This window comes from Ochotona princeps, chromosome 18 (assembly GCF_030435755.1).
Source record: "Ochotona princeps isolate mOchPri1 chromosome 18, mOchPri1.hap1, whole genome shotgun sequence".
NCBI classification, from domain to species: Eukaryota; Metazoa; Chordata; class Mammalia; order Lagomorpha; family Ochotonidae; genus Ochotona; species Ochotona princeps.
In genome coordinates, this window is record NC_080849.1 from 43,665,404 (window position 1) to 43,688,893 (window position 23,490).

A 23,490-nucleotide genomic window follows, 5' to 3' on the forward strand; every position below is an offset into this window, starting at 1 on the left:
CAATCACCTCAGCTATATGTTGGCAGCGAAATACTGGGCAGATGGAGACTCTACGATGGACTATGTCAATCAGTGGATTCTTCAGCGAACTCGTTGTGCTTGGAGTGGCGAAACTGGCAGTGATTCATAACTGGTGAACTATCGAAACCACTTGAGCAAGACCCTTGGAGCATGCCTCACATCTGGGACCTGGGCTGGGTGGGAAACTGGGTAGGACTTCTCGCTCATTATCCCCCTTTACCTCAGATACATGAAGGAAACAATATGGAAATAATAGTCTTACCCACTTTCCTATAGCCCTTGAGCCTTTTTACCCTAATTAATTATGTAAAGATTGTCCAAAATATAACAAAAAAGGAAAAAAAGGAAAAAAAGAAACAAATCTTTGAAAAGAAACACAATGGTATAAAAAACTATACATGATAATAATATGTTAGCATTGGCCAGCACCAGGGGAATTTGGGTACCCTCATCTTACCATTGGTGAGGACATAAATTGATATCACTTTTTTGAGGAGAGATTTGATATTTACCCATTTGAACTAGTCATATTAAAAAAAAACTTTTTAAATTTTATTGTTCATACTGATTACATGGTTGATCAGAGTAGGAAGTATTAAAATTTAGGGAAAATTGGGTGAACTTATTGTTTCCAGATTTGCTATTTCTTGTTTCTGGGGGAAGGAGAGACAAAGGGGAAAGGCACACATGACTTTTCCAAAGTCCCAGTACCCAGGGAGAGGAACCATCAACCCAGGGTCTCAGTGTGTGCATATTCCAAGGGTTCTGCCCAGGTGGTTTGGAAATATCAATTTCACTGATTCAAGGATTAAGCCACCCTCCCAGTGTCGATTGGCTCACAAAATAATCCTCTAGTTTCCATTATCTGAGATTTTTTGGTGCCACACTCTTTTACAGCTGGGCCTGTGTCCACTGCTCTGCCTTTTTCACTAAATACGAAATGTTCTTGCAGGTGAGCCCAAGGACCCAGGCCAGGCATCCCAAGCCTCACCAGATCCCCCACCCCTGGGTTTCATGAACCCAGCACCCACCTCACGGGTGGGCTCCAGGATCCAGGCCAGATGACCTGAACCCCTCTGGATCCCCCAATCCAGGGTTCATGATCCCAGCACCCACCTCACAGGCGGGCCAAAAGACCTGGACCAGGTGACCCGAGCCACACCAGATCCCCCACCCCTGAGGCTCACAGACCCAGCCCGATCCCCTTGCTTGTGGGCCCTAACACCTAAACCAGGTGACCAGATCCCTGCCAGATTCCCCACCCCAGGACCCGTAAACCTGACACCGTGCCCACCTCATTATAAAGAAACATTTGTAGACAGATTTTCTGTTGTGTAATTGTTTAAAGTTTTTAAGTGAACTAAATGTTCATCACTTAGATAGTTATAATGTATATTTATATACCATGAATGAATTTTTAAATTTTTATGCATACATTTTTTTTAAAGATTTTATTATTATTATTGGAAAGCCGGATATACAGAGAGGAGGAGAGACAGAGAGGAAGATCTTCCGTCCGATGTTTTACTCCCCAAGTGAGCCGCAACGGGCCAGTGCATGCCAATCCGATGCTGGGACCAGGAACCTCTTCCAGGTCTCCCACGCGGGTGCAGGGTCCCAAAGGTTTGGGCCATCCTCGACTGCTTTCCCAGGCCACAAGCAGGGAGCTGGATGGGAAGTGGAGCTACCGGATTAGAACCGGCGCCCATATGGGATCCCAGGGCTTTCAAGGCGAGGACTTTTAGCCGCTAGGCCACGCCGCCGGGCCCTATGCATACATTCTTGTGAAGTTGATATTCAAGGTGAAAACAAACTGCTGAAGAGATTTTATTTTTAAGTAAAAACTTAAAAAGTAATTGTAGTCTTATAAATAAAAACAGCTTTCAGAAACCATATAAAATTTATCATTTGTTTTATACTATATTCTTTGGAAAAAATTTTATGTTGTAGATCTGTCAAGTTACATTTTGAAAAAATTTTATGTCTTGTGTGTACGTTGTTTTATACTGTAAGAAATAAAGCAGCAAGTATCTTGTTTCTTGCAGAAGTAGTATAATTTCCTGTGAAACTGAAAAAAAATCATTTAAGATAAAAATATTTACCTTTAAAATATGAATCTTGATCTTTTATGAGCTATATGCTGTGATTTGATGGTGAAGTATATGAAAATTTTTTTGTGCATTCATTTAACACAATTCTAGAAAATAAATGACAGCTTGGAGGACCCCTTTGACACCTGGGACTGGTGGGCCTGTATCCATGGTAACAGCTGTAACCTAAACTCAGCCTTGGGGTTTGGGCATTGCTTGGTGAAGTCGCATTGTTACACCTGGTGGGAGAGACAGGACAGTTCTTGTGATCTTCCCCAATACAAAACATTTATATGCATTGTTTATTAGTAAGATCATTTGGCCTTCAGTACTGAAAGGTAAAAGATTTTGTTTATATCTTGGGTGGTGGTAATGGTAATGGTTTAATGCATCTTGAGTTTCAATCAATGCCTTTGCCTTTAAATTATAGCACTTAATTGAAAACAGAATGAAGATATGTATCTGAATTTCCTTACTTAAGATTTTTTTATTTATACAGAATCTAATGCTATCAGAAAATTGCCCTGGAAAAGATAGCACTGAGTATTTTATTGTGTTTGAGCCTCGACTATCATCTCTGTCAAGAACTTTAAAACCATATATCCTACCATTCATGTTTTGCAATGGTAAGTTTCTAGGAAAAGAGACAGTTAAAGTCAGTGGTTAGTGGTATTTTAGATAATCCTGTTTTGCCTTCTGTTAAAATAGGTTGTAGTTAACTAATAATGTTGGAAAAGTCAGGATTTTTAAATTGTTTGTAATTATTTTCTGTAGACGTTAAGAAGCAGCAACAAATGGCCGCACTTACAAAAGAAAAGGACCAATTATCTAAGTCTATTACTGTGTATAGAAGTTTATTTGATGCCGGCAAACAGCTTCTCGATGAAATGAAATGTGAGTCATCTTGTTTTCAGTGGTAATAGAAACTTATGCTTGCAGAATGGTGGCACTGCAGGTGGAAGCCCTGTCTATTTGCCTGGCCAGGAAGTAAAAGGCGGAATACTGTAACATGCAGTGAAGATCCTTTATGCTCTTTGTTATTTGGTGGTTTGTAAGGTGAAGAATTCCCTATTTAAAATAAAGTACATGCTGTTTACACATTATAAAAATTAAAACCTTGTTATGACCCATGAACCTTGAAATTGAAGACTTTTGGCGTAATAATATTGTGACTTAATAATACTAATACTTATTTCAGTTTTGGTAAAAACATATAGATCACATTATGACTGAAGAGAAAATGTGTAATTTAATTTTTAGTGTGGGCCGTTGGCTACCTGTGCTTTAGTTAAAATACCTTAATTATGTTACAACTTGACAGTGTCTGAGGCAATCCGCACTGCATTTGAGGCACATAACTGCTTCTTGAAACAATCCAGAGTCTTTATTATTTTTGATGTTTGTATAATTAGGACAAGCATTTGCTGAGTTGTGCTCTAGGTTATCTTTTCCTGTGTCAAATTCTGTGCTGTGGTTTTGGGGTTAGTGCTAGTTGCTAAATTAAACCATAATAGGCACTAAATGGATTAATGAAGTAGAGCGTTAAACATTGTTTCTGTGAAGTCCTTATACAGTCAGTTTATAGATTTGTGAATTAATATGATTTATCAAAGATCAGTAGAAGTTTGCAGTATATCCCTCTAAGCTGCCTTAAATTTATTTTCTCATTTTTTCATGTTAGATTTAACCTTAAGATTTGTAGTTTACCTTTGGATTTCTGTTAACTGTTTCCTGTCACTTTTCATTTTAAGATCAGCATTAAAAGGAATTTAAAAATGATGTATTTTCCAAAATTTGTATTTGTATCTTTCATAAACATATCTTTTTTGTTTCGATTTTAGGCCAAGTGGAAGAAGCAAAATTAAAAGAGACTCAATTGCGAAACGAACTAAAAAATCACAATATTGAAATTCCTACAGCACAGCAGGTTCAGTTTCCAAGCATTTATCTTTTCTTTTCTTAAGTACATTCTATTCCACGATTTTTAGAATACATGCATGTTTTGTTGAAACTGCTATGAGCATTTTTGTCATACGGGACAAAGACATAGATGCATCACTGTCTAGTCATTTACTAGAGTCAAAGGGGGCTAATGACATGCTCTTTTCCAAGAAATTGTGGTTGTAATTTTAATACATTCTTAATGTATTTTAATGCAATTAAAATTTTTTAATGTGATGACAGCAGTCAATGAGGTTAGTAAGACGCCAGCTTGAGTACTACATTGAAAAGTCTGCGCAGATAAGACATTTTTTTATAATGGTAAATACAACAGGAGAAAGTAACATAAAACAATATGAAGTTTTACAAAATCTTTTCCTTGAAAATAATAGAGGTAGTGAATTTCCTAACAAGAAAAAAATCTCCATTGAAAAAATAACTTTCTGTTACTATAACAGTGAGAGGTGTTTCTTAGGTTATACCCTCTTACTAACTTAATTTTCATGAGTTATTCAATTTGTTGATTTTTCTGTGCTGTCATCGATATTAATTCTAATTGGCTTTGTTGATTTTTCTTTATGAGTTATAGGTACCACACATTGAAGCACTTTTGAAAAAAAAGATGTCAGAACAGGAAGAACTAGCTAAAAGGCCTAGAAGATCATGTACTCTCCCGAACTATACCAAAGGCAATAGAGATGTTTTGGGAAAGGTTTGTGGTTAAGCTTTTTAAGAACCAGTACATAATATATTGTTTTGTTTTCTGTGAAAGAGATACCCCAAAATTATTTGGGGGGGTATATTTTTAATTTTGTCCAATAAAGTGGCTACTTAGAACTGGAATCTGAGTAGTAAATTACTGAGAGTGGTGGTAGAAATTGTTGATGTGCTCTACTTAGATGATCTCATGTCATAGGGCTTTAGAGTGGGCCAAGGCCTATGGGAGACCATAGAGGAGAGAAATGCCAGACTTTTCCTGAATTTTATCTGTTTTTAGAGAATGGATTACAAAATTAAGAAGAATCAACAACAACCAAAGTGTCTATATATTTACTGCCAAATCGAAGTACCGATCTTTGTGTTTTCTTTTCTATGATTTTTGCCTATGGTATATGATTAGTTTGTTTCTATCCTATCACTATTCAGTCATGAACATTCTTAAAATTTTTTTGAATCAAATTCCTATCTGCAACTAAGTTCTTTAGCAAAGTTTCTTTTCTCTTACATCTTCTATTATCTGTAGTTTTCCTAACACAATTTTTAGACTCTTAAGATTTGGGGGGATAAAAAAGGTTTGATTTCCCCGTCTCAGTGATTCACCAATGTAAAATTCTTCCTCAGTATGTAATATTTTTACCAACATATAAATAATCTTTATGAATAGGAATGTATTTATAAGTCTTTTGTTTAGGTGTTTCTTATTACTTAGCTTGGAAGTCTTAGAGAAATCTATGAAATTTTAATTTTGTGTAATTAACCTGTCCCTTCAGAAGAACAAATCAGTAAGAAAAAGCTTTCTATTCCCTCCAGATACTCCTTGCTTTCCTTTAAAAATTATTTCTCTTGAAACCAGAATAAATAATTTAGAATTATAGTAGGGTAAAACTAAAGAATTTCCCAACCTTGTGATAAATTTAGTTTCAATATGGTGAATACCACCATTGGATATTTTAGTCTTTCTACCCTGGATTCCAGATTTTTGAACTCCCATTCCTAAAAGAGGAAAAAAAGTAGCAATTTTAAGGCTTAAAAAGCTATATTAATTTTAACTACATTGAATTAAATCTTAAAACTGCACTAACTTATGTGTATATTATTAAGTAAGCTTTTATTGCTTTATCATTAAGGAATATCCCAATTAAAGAGAGATTAACGTGTGGAAAAGTATATATTTAAATTTTTTGCTTGATTTTATTTAAATTAATTTATTAAAATGGGTTGTAGATTGCACATCTAGCACAGATTGAAGATGACAGAGCTGCAATGGTTATTTCCTGGCATCTGGCAAGTGACATGGACTGTGTAGTTACCCTAACCACTGATGCTGCCCGTCGGATCTATGATGAAACTCAAGGTCGACAGCAGGTGTTGCCCCTTGATTCTATTTATAAGAAGAATATTCCAGATTGGAAAAGGTTAGAAATAACTTGAAATAATGATTTTTTAAAATATTTTTTAATGAAAGCCCTAAATTTATAAACTATTTCACTAAATTATACTTCAAGCAAACTTAGAAGTGACTCAGATTATTTGCCAATTTTGTCTTGACGAGTGAACAAAATCTGTTTGTACTGAGAATGCTATATTTATGTTATGTATAAATGTGGTACATTCACACGCAGAAATGTGTACACATAAACCCAAAGTAAGTCTTTGACTTTAGCAACAGTACATTATTGGCTTTTTTTAAAGATTTATTTATTTTTATTACAAAGTCAGATATACAGAGAGGAGGAGAGACAGAGAGGAAGATCTTCCGTCCGATGTTTCACTCCCCAAGTGAGCCGCAACGGCCGATGCATGCCGATCCGAAGCTGGGAACCAGGAACCTCTTCTGGGTCTCCCACACAGGTGCAGGGTCCCAAGGCCTTAGGCCATCCTCGACTGCTTTCCCAGGCCACAAGCAGGGAGCTGGATGGGAAGTGGAGCTGCTGGGATTGGAACCGGCGCCCATATGGGATCCCAGCACGTTCAAGGCGAGGACTTTAGCCACTAGGCCACGCTACCGGGCCCAACAGTGCATTATTGTTTTTTTTTTTTTTTTAAAGATTCATTTTATTTTTATTACAAAGTCAGATATACTGAGAGGAGGAGGGATAGAGAGGAAGTGGAGCTGCTGGGATTAGAACCAGCAGCCATATGGGATCAAGGCGAGGACCTTAGCCACTAGGCCACGCTGCCGAGCCCAACAGTGCATTATTGTTAATGCAAGGTGGAACATCTTTAGTTGGAGTAAGGCTACAGATACAAAAAAATCTTAAAGTTCATGAAAAATGGATCCATGGATTTGAAAAAAATATTTGTAATGAAAGGAACTTACCATCATTTAATTCTGTTTTCCATAAATTCTTTGAAGTACCCTTATGCGTGTCCTTTGTCTTTTTTTTTTTCTCTTCTTTTGTCCTTTTTATGTCCTGTGAAAATAAGACATCATTTAGGTAGGGAGGGTCTGTGGTTATAATCATCCACAAACATTGAAATTGCCAATAGCAGTTGAAATGTAAGCTATAATCTAGCTAGAAATTTCATCTTTTTTTAAATACATCTGTTTTGTTTAAATAATTGTTTCCTCACTTTTCATAATACTTGTTTTTAGAGCATGAACATAGACAATTATTTGGCAATTTTATTCTAAGCCTTTTTTGTATTTATGTATATTCTGTTTATTCTTAAAATTTCCCCAAAAAGACTGGAAGGATGTCTTTAACAAAACTAAAGTACATGAGACTTGCAGCCATTAAATTTCTCAGTTCCCTGAACAGATTCTTCAGGGTCCATAGTTGGATAGGAGTGAGAACTTGGAGAATGGAAACTCATACAAGAACCTACTGTATCAGTAAACTCAAGTTTTTGTGTAGTCTGAAAACAGATTGAGAAAATAGCTGGGGCTTGAATTCAAATCTTTGAGATGCTAAAATATCCCACTCCATGTTTATAGCATGGGAAGTCTTGACAATTATAGTCACAGAATTGGTAAGAATAGTACTTTTTGTGGAAAGAGTTTACCCATTGGGAGAGTCGTTTTTAAGATATATTTATTTGGGGCCCGGCGGCATGGCCTAGCTGCTAAAGTCCTCGCCTTGAAAGCCCCGGGATCCCATATGGGCGCCGGTTCTAATACCAGCAGCTCCACTTCCCATCCAGCTCCCTGCTTGTGGCCTGGGAAAGCAGTTGAGGACGGCCCAAGGCCTTGGGACCCTGCACCCACGTGGGAGACCCGGAAGAGGTTGCAGGTTCCCTGCTTCGGATCGGCATGCATCGGCCCGTTGCGGCTCACTTGGGGAGTGAAACATCGGACGGAAGATCTTCCTCTCTGTCTCTTCTCCTCTCTGTATATCTGGCTGTAATAAAATGAATAAATCTTTTTTAAAAAAAAGATATATTTATTTGTTTGAAAGACAAAATGACAGAGAAAGAAAGTATACATCTTCTGATTGACTTCCAAAATGGACACAGCACACAGCAGCCAAGAACTCCATCCTGCTCCCCCACATGAGCAGCAGGGGCTCAAACACCTGAGCCGTCCTGTGCTGCGTCTCCAAGCGTGGTAACAGGAGTCGGGATGCCAGTGGAGTAGCTGGGACCTAAACCAGCACTCTCTGCGCTGCTGGAAATGCATGCAATGCTCTCCTGCACTGCATTGGGAAACAAGTGCTTGGGGTGGGCATAGTAGTACTCCTCTGTTGCTGTAATCTAATCTTGGAAGGCCAAGGATTATTGATGTAGAGAAGGCGTGAGTTTGGGAGTTAGCTTGCTTTGGAGATTAATTTTTTTTTGCTTCCACTATTTTGCCTCTTACTGATTGAGTTGCTTATCTCCCCAAGTCCCCTCCCCACCTCCACTAGCACCCCCACACATGTGTACATGGACAGCTCAACTAGGCACCCCAGTCAACCACCATCTCTAAAATTCCATTGTTATCTAAGGCTTCAAGTGCTGCTCTGTCCTGTAATGGCATCCAGCGGCAGCTCCCTCACAGACACCTCTGGCTTTGTCCTTGCCGTCCATGTGGGGCAGTCCCTCTCCCTGTGACACAGCTGTGTTTTGGTGTCCTCATCTGGCACCACATCCAGAGAGTGCTCTACCCTTTATTAAACTAAACTACAGCTTATGTTAACCCAAACTGATTGACAGGAGAATACAAACGAAACCAAAGGTTGTTATGTTATATGAAAAATACTATTTTCATTTCTTGAGGCCTAATAGCTCATCATTTAGACTCATTACTAGTGGTTAATTGGGAGTTGATTTTATGACCAGAATGATATGCAGTATATTTGTATGTCGTTTTATGTTTTTAAAAATTGAATTGCTTTAGTCTCTCTTTAAAATTTATTTTCATTTAGACCTCTACCTCATTTCCGAAATGGAAAGTTGTATTTTAAGCCCGTTGGAAATCCCGTCTTTGCCCGAGATCTGTTAACTTTTCCAGATAATGTAGAACATTGTGAAACAGGTAAATGACATTATGGTACCTTTATTTTATGCATCTGTTAGATTTGTAATACAATTCTAAATACTAATAATAAACAGCCTCTAACAGGGTGTTTTTAAACTTTGAATTTTTAAGTGACACAGCATTTTTAATGTACAATGTGATGCTTAAATACACATGTCACATAACCCATCAGATCAGAGAAATTGTCCTATTCATCCGTCATTTTTCCTTTTGTTCAAATTAAAAAATTGGTTTTAAATGTTAATTATTTATTATTGGCCATATCCTATTGATTTCTAGAACATTCAATTATTCTACCTATCTAACTATACCCCTTTGTCTATTAATTCTCCTTTCTGTATTCCTCAATTCCTTAATTGATAGTTTCATTAATGTTTAATATTTTAAAGATTTTAGTGTTATTTTAAAATATGACCCGCCCCATCATTATTTTAAAAATCGTTGAAAAATCGTTTATTAACTTTTTTTAGTATTTGGTATGCTGTTAGGAGATACCATTATTTTGGACAATCTGGATGCAGCCAATCATTACAGGAAAGAGGTATGTAATTTATTTCTCTTCAGATCTGTAGCTCCAGTTGTAGCATGTGTTTTTGAAATGTAGTATCTCAAAGCTGTGTATAAACCATTCCATTTGCTGATACATACACAACTGACTAATTAGTCCTGTCAAGATCAATTTAAATCTTACAAATTTAAGCAAGATAAAGTTGTGCGAAATATTTGAATGAATGAACTAAAATGAAGCATGTTTCTGGAACTGTGAAATTGAAACTGAGCCCTATCTCTGATGCCTGTGGTGTAGACTCCTCTGTCACCGTTTCAATGATTACAAGTCAACTCCTTGCTAAACATTAACTTAATAAAGTAGTGGGTGATGGGGCAAGCTGGTCCCATCAGACCCAAGGTACAGGCGGGAGCCGAATTGAAAAAAAAAAAGATTAAAAACAACTCAGGGTTGCAAGACTAACAGTTCAGCTCTCCTCTTTGTGTAGTTGTCCTAACTTGACTCCATTTTGGAATGTTGGGTAGCAGCCCTGGGTCCTGATCTTACAGACACAGTCCTAAGAAAACAGACAGCACAGGGAGACTTATTAAGACATAAAGAGTTTTTGATAGGAGACTTTAGAAACAGTATGTCCATCATCTAAGATTGGACAATTTCATTATAGTAAGCTATACAGTAGAGTGGGATGTAGCTATTAAATAGAATAGAAACATTTCCCATGTCTTAACAAGGAATGTGTGCAAAACACTCATTGATGTGAAGTTATAAATTATGTGTGTGTGTATGTATGTATATATATATATATATGTGTATATATATATATATATGTATATATATATGAAAGAGAGAGAGGTGTTTCAAAAGAAAAACCTTGTGCACTTTTAGAAAACTACAAGGACAGATTTTATACCTAGTAAGGATGGTTTTTGCTTCAATATTCATTATTTTATTTACAAGGTAAAGGAATTCTACTCTGAAGGAGAACCTGTGAGGAGACTAATGTAGAATAATATTTGGGTATAAAATACATTTAAAGAATTTAACAAAGAACATGAAATATGGTAAAATTTCAGTAAAGAAAAACTCCGTGTGGAACTATAATCCCAAAGTCTTATTTTAAAACACAGTAAGTGTTAAATTTAATAACTGGTATTAGCGATGACAGTGAGCAAGAATGTTAGTACTTATATAACAGAAAGGTTTAAAGTAATAATCCATATCTGCAAATAGTGTATTCAGGAATCAAGAGAATAGAATCTTGGATATCATTGATCTCATTTTGTAGATGAAAAAGCTTCGGCTCAAAACTAACGGGATTTATCCGAAGTCACACCACTAGTGTGGCAGAACTTGCTGGTCAAAACAGTGTTTCCTTGAGCCTAGTAAGAAGTATGTCTTCCTGGTTTAGGGATGCTTAGAGCAGCATTGTGGAATTAGAGGTTAAGCTACTGTTTGTGATGCCAGCATTTCATAGCCATACTAGCATTCTTTTCCACTTCCAATCCTGCTTTGCTGTGCTATGCCTGGAAGGCAGTGGAAGGTGGCCCAACTGTGTAGTCCCTGCTGCCCAAACGGGAGACCAGGTTGGAGTGCCTGGATCCTGGTCACATGTGCTTATTGCAGCACTGAAGAAAGAACCAGTAGATGGGTGTCGCTCCGTTTCTCTGTCACCCTGCCTTTCAAATAATTTTTTTTAATTTATGAAAGCTGAGGTGTTTAAAATTATTTTATTGTTGAAGATTTTTACATAGTTGATTGGGGTGATAAGGGTCAAGGGCTACAGGAAGGTGTGTGAGATCACCATTTCCACATTTTCTTTTTTTCCTGCCTGTATCCAGGGTAATGGGGGAGATGAGGAGAGAAGCCCCACCCAGCCTCCTACCCATCCCAGGGTTACCAGTGTGGGGCATGCTCCGAGGACCCTGCTCATAAGGTTTTGATAGTTCAACAGTTCTGAATTACTGCCAACCTTGCCAGTCCAAGCACAATGAAATCTCTCCAGAATCCACTGGTTGACGTAGTCCTCCTTAGAGTCTCCATTTGCCCAGATTTTCACTGCCAACGTATGGCTGGGGTAGTTGATCAATTTGTTCTGTCCTCTGTCTTCCGTCCTTTGTTTTGGTACCAGGTGTCCTCTGCAGACTCCAGTGTACTGTCATATCCCCTGTGTGCACCCAGACATACCATCCACTGCTCTAAGCCCCTCAGGAGGCCCAGTTCTAACATATGCACTCCACAGTAGCGCCATGAAACTTGTACTTCTCTCAATGGTTGGGGTTCTGAGTTCAGCAGTTCAGCTGGGGGGCAAGCCCAAAGAAACTTCTTCTGAGGTGATCCCAGACCTGATTCTTGTGCGTGCATGCCAGTACAGGGTCCAGCGCAGTCTGTCGCCCCAATCAGTTTATGCATACTTTGATGGTTGCAATTGCTGGGTCAGTTGTTTCCAGCCCTGTCTTCTACACAAACCAATGGGTATTGTAGCCCAGCCCAATCCTGCCCACCACACACTCAGCTCTCCTGCAAACCAGTGGGAGCTGCAGCCTAGTCAGAGCAACTGCAATAACCCTCACCAGGCCCACCGCCTGTCCTGGTTCCTGTGCTTGCCAGTATGTACAACCAACTGGTCCAGTCCATCCCACATCTCTTTAGGTTCTCATGTGGCAGTGGGCATTGAAGCCTAGTTCAAAACAACCAGCCCCACTATTCAGCCCATACATGTGCCAGGGGTGCTACTCTCTATCTAGCCATGCCTTCTCCAGTCCTGGTTTTCATGCTCAACAGTTGGAGTGGCAACCCAGGAGGGAGGTGCATACTATTTCCCTATTGGATCCACTCCCATTCCCAGATCTTGCAGTCTCCAGGTGGCTCTGCAGCTTAACTTGACAGAATTTGCTCCCTTTGTGAAGGCTAAGTTTATGAGACAATTACAATTATATCGATATGTGAAGAATACTTTTTGTTTGACCCCTTGAATGTTTCTTTGTGATAATAATGGATTTATAATATATACGATTCAGAAAGTTAACATACAGTGGACTGTTTGTGGTGATTAATATTGCTATGTATGAAATTATGAAATAGAAACACATACCCTTTTTACTTAGTTACATATTCATTGATTTACTTGAATGAGTCAGAAAGAACAAGAAAGAGATCTCACATCTGTTGGTAACAACCAGAGGTGGGCCAGGTCACAGCCAAGAACCTGGAGCTTCATCTGTGTTTCCCATGTGAGTGGCAGGTACCCAGGCACTTGAGCCATCTTGTGTTGTCCCAGGTACATTGACAGGAAGTTGGACTGGAAGCAGAGGAGCCGGAACTCACTGGCTATCTGATAGGGACCTGCATGCTATTACACCTCAAGTCCTGGCTGCTTCACTTTCTGTTTGACTTCCAGTTAATGCACCTGAGAAAACAGAAAGATGACCTGAGTGCTTGGTCCCTGCCACCCTCCTGGAAAACTTAGATGGACTTCACAGTCTTCTGGCCTCAGCTTGGCCCAGCTGTGGTTGTTGCCATCATTTGAGGAGTGAACGAGCAGATGGAGGGTCTGTCTTCCTCCCTCTGTCACTGTGCCTTTCAAGTAAATAAGATAAATCCTTTTGTTTTAAAATGTTAAATAGTATGCTGTGGGAAAGATGAGAAGCTTACCAAGGAGGAAAGAATTAACAAACAGAATAGGAACTAGGGGTTCTAATTAGCTCAATTGTTTGGACACTTGAGATACAGTGATGTACCATTAAATGCCGAAGAACCAGTTCTGAAAGAAAAATGCCACCATGGCCAAGGGGCCAAAACTGGAAACCAGCCTTCAGTCCTTGTCTCCCACTTGTGTAGTAGGATCAGTCCCTTGTGCCATGGCCACTGCCTCCCATAGCATTGGTGGGCAGCTGGGGTCAGAACACAGAGCCAGGTGTTGAGCCTGGGCCCTCCACTGCAGGTGTAGACACTGAGCTGCTGGATGCATATCTGCCCTCATTTTATATGCATAGGCTTAAAACACGATTTCAGTGGATGTTCTCATCTGTGGTTTTGTTTTGAATTCTTAAAAGTGCGATAGCTGTGTCATGCAGATTATTAAACCTTAGCACTTGAGCCATTTCCTTTAGAAGGACTATCCAAGAACAGTTAAATACAAAAAAGGCCCTTTGTTCATAATTCTGCCAACAATGGGGGGTACGGTGGAATGGGAAAAAAGTTTTTTTTTTTTTAAAGATTTATTCATTTTATTACAGCCAGATATACACAGAGGAGGAGAGACAGAGAGGAAGATCTTCCGTCCAATGATTTACTCCCCAAAAAAGTTTTTAAATAAATAAAAAGGTAGTGAAATATCTCATTTGTATTCTACATAATCTGGTTATCAATGAAGTTTTATTTTAAAGTTGTATATTTTTTGCACCTTTATTGCAAAAACATTCTGTATCTTGAAATTTTTTTTTAAGATTTTATTTATTTTTATTACAAAGTCAGATATACAGAGGAGGAGATACAGAGAGGAAGAGCTTCCGTCCGATGGTTCACTCCCCAAGTGAGCCGCAACAGCTGGTGCTACGCTGATCCGAAGCCGGGAACCAGGAACTTCTTCTGGGTCTCCCACACGGGTGCAGGGTCCGAAATCTTTGGGCCGTCCTCGACTGCTTTCCCAGGCCACAAGCAGGGAGCTGGATGGGAAGTGGAGCTGCCGGGATACGAACCGGTGCCCATATGGGATCCTGGGGCTTTCAAGGCGAGGACTTTAGCCGCTAGGCCATGCCGCCGGGCCCTATATCTTGAAATATTAAATCTGTTTTCCTGTTATTCTGACTTCTCTGAAGAATGTAATTCTTTTTTTTTTTTTTAAAGATTTATTCATTTTATTACAGCCAGATATACACAGAGGAGGAGAGACAGAGAGGAAGATCTTCCGTCCGATGATTCACTCCCCAAGTGAGCCGCAACGGCCGGTGCTGTGCCGATCTGAAGCCGGGAACCTGGAAACTCTTCCAGGTCTCCCACACGGGTTCAGGGTCCCAATGCATTGGGCCGTCCTCAACTGCTTTCCCAGGCCACAAGCAGGGAGCTGGATGGGAAGTGGAGCTGCTGGGATTAGAACCGGTGCCCATATGGGATCCCGGGGTGTTCAAGGCGAGGACTTTGGCCGCCAGGCCACACCGCCGGGCCCGAAGAATGTAATTCTTAACAGTTGCTTTCCTTCCCTTGCTTCTCCAGCACTTAAATCACTAGTTCATTTTCGCACAACTGAAACCATGAAGAATCAGCCCTGAGCCTTTGGTCTATATACTCTTCAGTAACAATCTGTTTTTTAAGTTAATTTTAATTTTTAAATTTTCTGGTTTTTGTTTTGTTTTCTTTTTTGGTTTTTGTCTCACAGAGAAAGCTGTGCTGATGGTGGCTGCCTTGCCACTGCCATGGGTTTCAGAAGAATAGAGCTCTCCAGCTTGTCCCACCGTGTCTTCCTGTTGTCAGTCAATATTGACTTTCTTCTTGCAATTCTCTAGTCTCATTTAAGCTAACACTTGGAAAATAGTATAATTTATCTCCCTCTCTGGATTTCTCTCCCATTTCACCTTACGTGTCACTATTTTATTAAAAATTTCTTTCCTAACCTCAGAAGCCTTAAATGCTTTTTCCCTTAGAGCAATTTGAAATAACTTGCTTACTAATCAAAATTCATTTATTTGCACTAGGTTGTTAAAATCACGCACTGTCCCACACTCCTGACCAGAGATGGAGATCGAATTCGAAGTAATGGAAAGTTTGGAGGCCTTCAGAATAAAGCTCCTCCAATGGATAAACTTCGGGGAATGGTATTTGGAGCTCCAGTACCAAAGCAGTGCCTAGTCTTAGGGGAACAAATAGGTAAATGGATTAAGTATTTAAATAACAATTCTATTTTTATTTCAGTCTTTGATTTAAGGGTTTATGCACTGAGATTCTAACATGAAAATTAACTAGTAAAAAAAATATCATGTGAAGCATTTCTTTGCAGTGCTTTCAGCTTTCTGCTATCAGACAGTTATTGACAAGGTTTTCTCTTATGTTTTCTTTTTTCTTTTTTTTTTTTTTGAAGTAAAAAAACCATCCTCTTTAAGTCCATATTAAGTTGCGATGCGTATCTGTATCTACAAATTCATATATACCTAGAATATATGAAAGTATTTAACATGCAATTCCCACTGGCCCATTTAATTACTATATTTAACTGCTTACTTCCTCAGCACACAACAGTCTGTTGTTGTTAACTTTCTTTTAATTAAATGTACACTATAAAATCTATCATTTTAATCTTTTTCACCATTATTTTATTTGAAAACGAGAGACAGAGTTTCCAAACACTAGTTTACTCCCCAAAAGTCTGCAACAGCCGGGATCCCAGAACTCAGTTAAGGTCTAGACATGGGTGGAGGGACCCAAGTCCTTGAGCTGTCTCCTGCTGCCTCGCAGGATACATGTTAGCAGGAATCTGGAATCAGAAGTGAAGTTAGGATTCAACCCAGGCACTCCAGTGTGGGCTGCAGAGGTCTCCAGCAGCGGCTAAGACTTCCGTGCCAAATGCCCACACCGTGACCATTTGTAAGTGTTGTGTTTAGTAGTGTTAAATACATTCACACTGTTGTACAACCAGTCATGAAAATTCTTTTCATTCTGTAAGACAAACTTGGCACCCATTAAGCAGCATCTTTGTATCCCCAACCTGTAGCAGTCATCATACATTTTACTTTCTGTCTCTGATTTTGACTGCTCATACATCATAAAAATGAAATCATACAGAATTTTCCTTTTCTGCCTGGCTAATTTCAAAAGTCAACATAATGTCCTCAAGTTTATACCCATGTAGTAAGTGCAAAGAATTTTCTTCTTCTGTAAGGCTAAGTAGTATTCCACTATATGTATATGTCACAGTTTGTTCTTTTTTTTTTTTTTTTTTAAAGATTTATTCATTTTATTACAGCCAGATATACAGAGAGGAGGAGAGACAGAGAGGAAGATCTTCCGTCTGATGATTCACTCCCCAACTGAGCAGCAAGGGGCCGATGCGCGCCGATCTGAAGCCGGGAACCAGGAACCTCCTCCAGGTCTCCCACACGGGTTCAGGGTCCCAAAGCTTTGGGCCGTCCTCAACTGCTTTCCCAGGCCACAAGCAGGGAGCTGGATGGGAAGTGGAGCTGCCGGGACCAGACCCAGTGCCCACATGGGATCCCAGGGCTTTCAAGGCGAGGACTTTAGCCGCTAGGCCACGCTGCTGGGCCCCACAGTTTGTTCTTAACGTCTGTTCTTTTCTGTAACAGAAAAGTGCACATTCATGAGCAAACAGATTGATTCATTTTCACAAAATGGACATTATGCCTAAATTAATAGGCTTACCCATACCAAAGACAGCTCATCATTTCGTCTCCGGACACTGCCCAGCACCCTAACCCTGAAGGATAACTTTCTTGAATTAAAATGTTGTAGGTTAGTTTTTCCCAGTTTTGTACAATATTTAAATGGCATCATTGCAGATGCATATTTCCATGTGTTTCTTTGTTAACACTGTGTATGTAATGAACTACAGTTCATATTTATTATAGGATAGTACTTTATTTTGTAAATAAAAAATACGGTATTATTCTATTGATGAGAAATTTGGGTAGTTTCCATTTTTGAGTTAATGCTTTAGTGTTGGCTGTTAAAAAAAAAAAGATTTATTTTACTTAAAATAGTTATAGAGGACCTGGCGTGGTAGCCTAGTAGCTAAAGTCCTTGCCTTGCAACCACTGGGATACCATATGAGCGCTGGTTTGTATCCCGGCTGCTCCACTTCCCTACCAGCTCCCAGCTTGTGGCCTGGGAAAGCAGTCTAGGACAGCCCAATGCCTTAGCACCCCGCACCCACGTGGGAGACCTGGAGGAAGTTCCTGGCTGCCAACTTAAGGTCAGCTCAGCTCCTGCTGTTGTGGCCACTTGGGTAGTGAACCAGCAGACTGCAGTTCTTTTCCTCTGTCTCCTCTCTATAAATCTGACTTTACAGTAAAAGTAAATAAAGCTTTAGGAAAAAAAACCAACAAGAGATAGACAGAAATCTTTCATCCTCTGGTCCACTCCCTCCAGTGACCTCAATGGCCAGAGCTGAGATGATCGGAGTTCAGGAACCAGGAACTTGTTCCAGATCTCCCACGTGGGTGCACAGTCCCAGGACTGGGGCCGTCCTGTGCAGTAACAGGGAGCTGGATGGGACGTGGAGCATGCAGGACTTGAATCCATGCCCCAGTGGGATTCAGGCAATCAGGCAGATTAGGTGGATATGCCACTGCTCCAGTACCTAGTGCTGGCCATTTTAAAAATTTTATTTATTTATTCATGACATTGGTTTATGTATCTCAAGGTCAGGGTACATAGACTCAGGAAGAAACAGGCCATATATGTTCCACTGATTGTAGATGTAAATTCTTAATCCTTAAAGCATGTGTGGTGTTACCTATTATAACCATTCATAGTGCATGTGTGGTAAATACTGATCCTTGGACTGAGGGTAGTCAGAGGCTTTAATATTTAGTATCTAGTAAACCAAGCAGACAAGCACTTTTTAGACGATTGTTAAAGGAAAATTAAATTTTTTGAAAGTTACTTCAGGCCAAGCACAGTGGCTGAATTAAGTTAATCCTCCCTCTCAACACCAGGATCACACATGGACGCCGCTTCATATCCTGGTTGCTCTGTTTCCCATCCAGCTCCCTGCTTGTAGTCTGGGAAAGCAGGCAAGGACGGCCCAAAGCTTTGGGACCCTGCACGCGTGTCAGGGACTTGGTAGAAGCCCCTGACACCTGGTTTCAGATCAACACAGCTCCACCTGTTGAGGCAGCTTGCGGAGTAAACCACCAAACAGAACATCTTTCTGTCTCCTCTTTGTGTTTCTGCCTTTCCAATAAAAATAAATAAATTTTCTGAAAAAAAAAAAATTTAACAGCCCTGTGTTTAGATAGATGTAAAATAATCTTATTTATTTCATTTGTTTACATTGACCATTTTATGGTATTGAGTGATTCATGGATACTACCATATAGCACAGTGTCACTGGTCCGTTCGCTTCAATCGTGGGCATGAGGTGCTGTTAGTTTTCATCCAATGCCTTTGGTTTCTTTGCAGAGCTGCTTCAGCAGTATCGTTCTGCTGTGCGCAAGCTGGGCAGTGTGAACGAGGAACTGAATGATCAGCTGAAATACCTTCATACTCCTGATATGAAGAAGAAAAAGCAAGAACTGGATGAACAAGAGAAAAACCTGAAACTGATTGAGGAAAAGCTAGGTACGGTTTGCTTCAACTTGTGAGTTCTCTGTGTGGAGATGAAATGTATGTGTGGGGCTGGCACAGGAGCCTGGCAGGTTAAGCCTGCCTGGAGTACCACCCTCTCGTATGGGCACCAGTTTGCGTCCTGGATGCGCCAGTTCAGATCCAGCTTCCTGCTATCAAATGGCTTGGGAGAACAGCAGAGAATGGCCCAAGTGCTTGGACTCTGCACCCCTGTTAGAAACCTGGAAGAAGCTCCTGGCTCCTGCTTTCAGACCAACCCAGCTGTGGCCATTGTGGCCATTTGGGGAGTGAAAAGCAGATGGAAAATCTTTCTCTCTAACTGCCTTTTAAATACATTTTCTTATAATCAGAGTTCAAGTATGAAACAAAAATAAGTCAGAATTTAAGTGATAGGAAACTATAGCCACCAAGTCATCCAGTTAAAAATTATAGACTGTTTTCTTAAGAAGTGTAATAAAGCTTGCTTTTTCCACTAAGATCTATTTAGGTTCTGTCATTATGGTGTAGCAGGTTAAGCTGCTGCCATTCCATATCAGAGTGCTAATTCAAATCCCATATACTCTGCTTTGGTTTTTTGTTTGTTTTTTGTTTTTGAGATTTTATTTATGTTGGAAAACAGATTTGTATAGAGGAGGAGATACAGAAAGATCTTTTGTCAGCTGGTTCACTCCCCATGTGGCCACCATAGCTGGAGCTAAGCCAGTCAGGAGCCAGGAGCTTACTCTTGGTCTCCCACGCGGGTGCAGGGTCCCAAAGCTTTGGGCCATCTTCAACGGCTTTCCCAGGCCACAGGCAGGGATGTAGATGAGAAGTTAGAGCAACTGGGATATGAACGGGTGTCTGTATGGGATCCCAGTGCATGCAAGACAAAGATAGAGTCCCCGAGCCATCATGCCGGGCCTGGTAAGTACTCTGCTCTCAGTCTAGCTGGGAAAGTTGCAGAAGATAGCACAAGTAGTTGGGCCCCTGCCGCACGTGGTGAAGCCTCAGGTGAATGCCCTGTCCCTGAGTTTTGCCTGGCCCAGCCCCAGCTATTGTGTATTTGATTTGCTCTTTTATATATAATTTCATTTGTTAATGTCAATTTTCTGCATTTTCCATCTTTTTCAGGTATAACTCCCACACGAAAATGTAACGATTTATTACAGCCCCCAACAAAGGTTGAGATGACAGAGTGTCCCATTCCTGCTAAAAGAATGAGAAGAGAATCTACGAGACAAAATAGGTGAGCCCATTACCTGACAATTACCATTTGTTGACTGAAGTTCTGGTCTCTTACAATTAATTTTTTTTTTATTTGAAAGGCAAAATTACAGAGAGAAAGAAAAGTAGGAAGATCTTCTGTGTGCTGGTTCGCTCCCAAATTGCCACAAGGACCAGAGCAGAAAACAGGAGCCTTGAGTTTCTTCTGAGTCTCCCATGTAGATGCAAGATCCCATGGACATGAGCCATGCTCTGCTGCTTTGCTAGGCCATAAATAGTGAGCTAGATTGGAAGGGGAGCAGCTGGGACGTGAATCTGTGCCCATATGGAACGCTAGGGTGCAGGTTGAAGGCTTGCCCACAGTGCACTGGCTCAATTTTTTTTTTCCCACGAGGACCACCCAGCTCAAATTTTTTAATTTGTTTAAGAGACAAAAAGAGCTCTCATATGCTAATTCACTCCCTAAATGCCTGCACTGACTGGAGCGAGGAGCTTGGAGCACCACTCAGGTCTCGTGTGTGGGCTAGAACCCAGCCTCTTCATCCCAGGGCCTGCATTAACACTGCGCTGGAGGGAGGAGCTCCAACTGGACATTGATCTCCCTGCTCTGAGACAGACATGTTAATTGGCCAAATACCCACTCTTTGCCATATCTTACCCTTTAGTTTTCCTCTTGAGTCAGAACTAGTATTTTTTTTTTTTTTTAAAGATTTATTTTTGTTACAAAGTCAGATATACAGAGAGAGGAGGAGAGACAGAGAGGAAGATCTTCCATCAGAGGACTCACTCCCCAAGTGAGCCGCAACGGGCTGATACGCGCCGATCCGATGCCAGGAACCAGGAACCTCTTCCAGGTCTCCCACGCAGGTGCAGTGTCCCAATGCATTGAGCCGTCCTCGACTGCTTTCCCAGGCCACAAGCAGGGAGCTGGATGGGAAGTGGAGCTGCCGGGATTAGAACCGGCGCCCACATGGGATCCCGGGGCGTCCAAGGCGAGGACTTTAGCTGCTAGGCCACGCCGCCGGGCACCAGAACTAGTATTTTTTAACATTGGTGGAGAATGGCGCTTGGCCCAGCCTAGGTTCAAGTCCTGGCTCTGCCTCCAAGTCCAGCTTGCTGCTGATTCACAGCGTGAAGACAGCAGATGATGACCCAGATGTTTGGGGTCCTAGGTCCTAGCTGCCGTCCGCTGCAGCTGGGCTGTTGCAGGTATTTGCGGAATAAATCAATTGATGGACAGTCTCTGTGTCTCTGCCTTTCAAATAAAATGAAAATACATGAATTTTCAAAAACCTAATCTAAGTGAAGATAATGACACTAAGACAGTTACTTTACTCTCTTAAGATATTCCATTTTTCTAAATGATTTATTGGTGCTTGGTCAGAAATGTTAGTAGTTTGGCTTTTAGAAGTCACCAGCTGTTAAGAAAAAAATGCTTTTCTGTTGCTTGACTTTCATATTTTTGCATTCTGCTTCACTCGATAAGCATAGAGTATGCGAAATCATTTGTATCTCACTTCAAAATTGCTTGAATTTTTGGTTTAGAGAGTCAAGATACTATTTAGATAACTCACCAAAATATGAACACTGCTGTTTAGAATGGATTGGGGGTGGGGAGGCTGCAGATCATTTCAAAAGGTTTTGATAAACACCATACATGAAGTTTCTTACATGAACCTTAATGAAGTTTCTTGAGAGTGTGATACATGGAACTGATACCCCATGCACTGTCTATATTTAGTCAGGAAATCCTAGGAGCCTCTAAAAAGCCCATAGAAAATGAAGTTAAAAGAGTAGCTTATGTTTTGTTACGGTGAATTTTTGAAGCCTATACATTGTTTTTATAATATGCATTTTCTATAAACTTTTCAAATATTTCTTGGATTTATGGATTTGAATGCTCATTGTGTATTATCTGTTGCTGTGTGAATAAAAGTGACATGGCAGAAGTAGCTACAGCATAGCAGAGTGAGCCACCACTGTGACCCCAGCATCTTGTATGCAAGCACCAGTTGGAATCCTGGCTGCTCTGCTTCCCATCCAGCTCTTTGTAAATGCACCTGTTAAAACAGTGGAAAATGGCTCCAGTATTTGGGCCACTACTACCATTGCGGGAGACCAGAAAGGAAGAAATTCCCCTGACTAATTCTCTTTCTCTTTCTGCCTGTCAAATACATGAATCCTATGCAGAAATAGGATGATTTAAAAAGTCAGGCAAGAATAAAATGAGGTCTTAGAAAGTAGGGAGGAAAGGGACACTATGACTCAGTGGGAGAAGCTTCTGCCTGCAGTGCTGGCATTCTATATGGGTGCCAGTTTGAGACCCTGCTGGTATGTCTGGAAAAGCAGCAGAGGAAGGCCAAGAATATGGGCCTCTGCATGAGAGACCTGGAAGAAACTGCTGGCTCCTGGTTTGGGACTGGCCCAGCTCTGGCTATTGTGGCCACTTGGGCAGTGAACCAGCAGATGGAACATCTTTCTGTGTCTCCCTCTCTCCCTTTAATTCTGCCTTTCAAATAAATAAATATGTTTTTTAAAGGAAGGAAAGAAAGAATAGCAAATAGTGGGGAGACAGTGTTAGTTGTCAGGAAAGATAAACTGACACAGTCAATGAGAAGGATAGAAAGTATCAGGATAGTGTGTGAGGAACTGCAAATGCTCTGATCATTTGAGCATGTTGAGCAAAGAGCAGAGTGGTCAAGAGAAGCAAAATATAGTCAGAAAAACTGAACAGAGGCCAGATTGTGAAGCCCGCCTCAGGTGGTACCCCGCGTTCGAGCTCCAGCTCAGCACTGGCCGCCCTGCTTCAGGAAGGCCCACTAAGGCGCCTGGCTTGGGTCTACCCCGAGCCAGCCACTGCGGCACTTTGGGGAGTGAACCAGCAGATGGGAAATGAGGCCTTTTCTGACTCCCTTTCAGTCTGTCATTCTGCCTTTTAAAATAAGTCACTGAGGAAAAAAGCTCAGTGAAGAAAACAATTAAAAACATTGATTTGGGAGCTTCTTTGTGGCGCAGCAGGTAACACAATGACCTGAAGTGGTAGCAGTCCGTATTAAAGTTCTGTCTCAAAGAAGAATTTTACATTCTTATATACAGCATGGCATGTAGTACACAAAAAACATGAGGCAGGGTGTTAAGCGGCTGCCTGCAGTGCTGGCATCTCCTGAGTGCCACTTCTGCTGAGCATGTGGGAGGCAGAGGGTGATGTTCCCACACTAGGGCCACTCCCGTGGGAGAGCAGGTGGAGCTCCAGC

General features: G+C 40.6%; 1 protein-coding gene across 4 annotated transcripts in view; it reads left to right on the forward strand.

The window, feature by feature from the left end:
- SMCHD1 (structural maintenance of chromosomes flexible hinge domain containing 1) overlaps positions 1-23,490 on the forward strand; it is a 140,872-nt gene that overhangs the window by 106,079 nt on the left and 11,303 nt on the right. For all 4 annotated transcript variants that reach the window (XM_058677105.1, XM_058677106.1, XM_058677103.1 and 1 more), the window contains exons 38-47: positions 2,611-2,737; positions 2,886-3,005; positions 3,953-4,038; positions 4,642-4,764; positions 5,997-6,187; positions 9,119-9,228; positions 9,702-9,772; positions 15,430-15,601; positions 18,869-19,027; positions 20,144-20,258. In XM_058677105.1, coding sequence (XP_058533088.1) covers positions 2,611-2,737; positions 2,886-3,005; positions 3,953-4,038; positions 4,642-4,764; positions 5,997-6,187; positions 9,119-9,228; positions 9,702-9,772; positions 15,430-15,601; positions 18,869-19,027; positions 20,144-20,258 — 1,274 coding nt within the window. The remainder of the gene's footprint in view (positions 1-2,610; positions 2,738-2,885; positions 3,006-3,952; positions 4,039-4,641; positions 4,765-5,996; positions 6,188-9,118; positions 9,229-9,701; positions 9,773-15,429; positions 15,602-18,868; positions 19,028-20,143; positions 20,259-23,490) is intronic.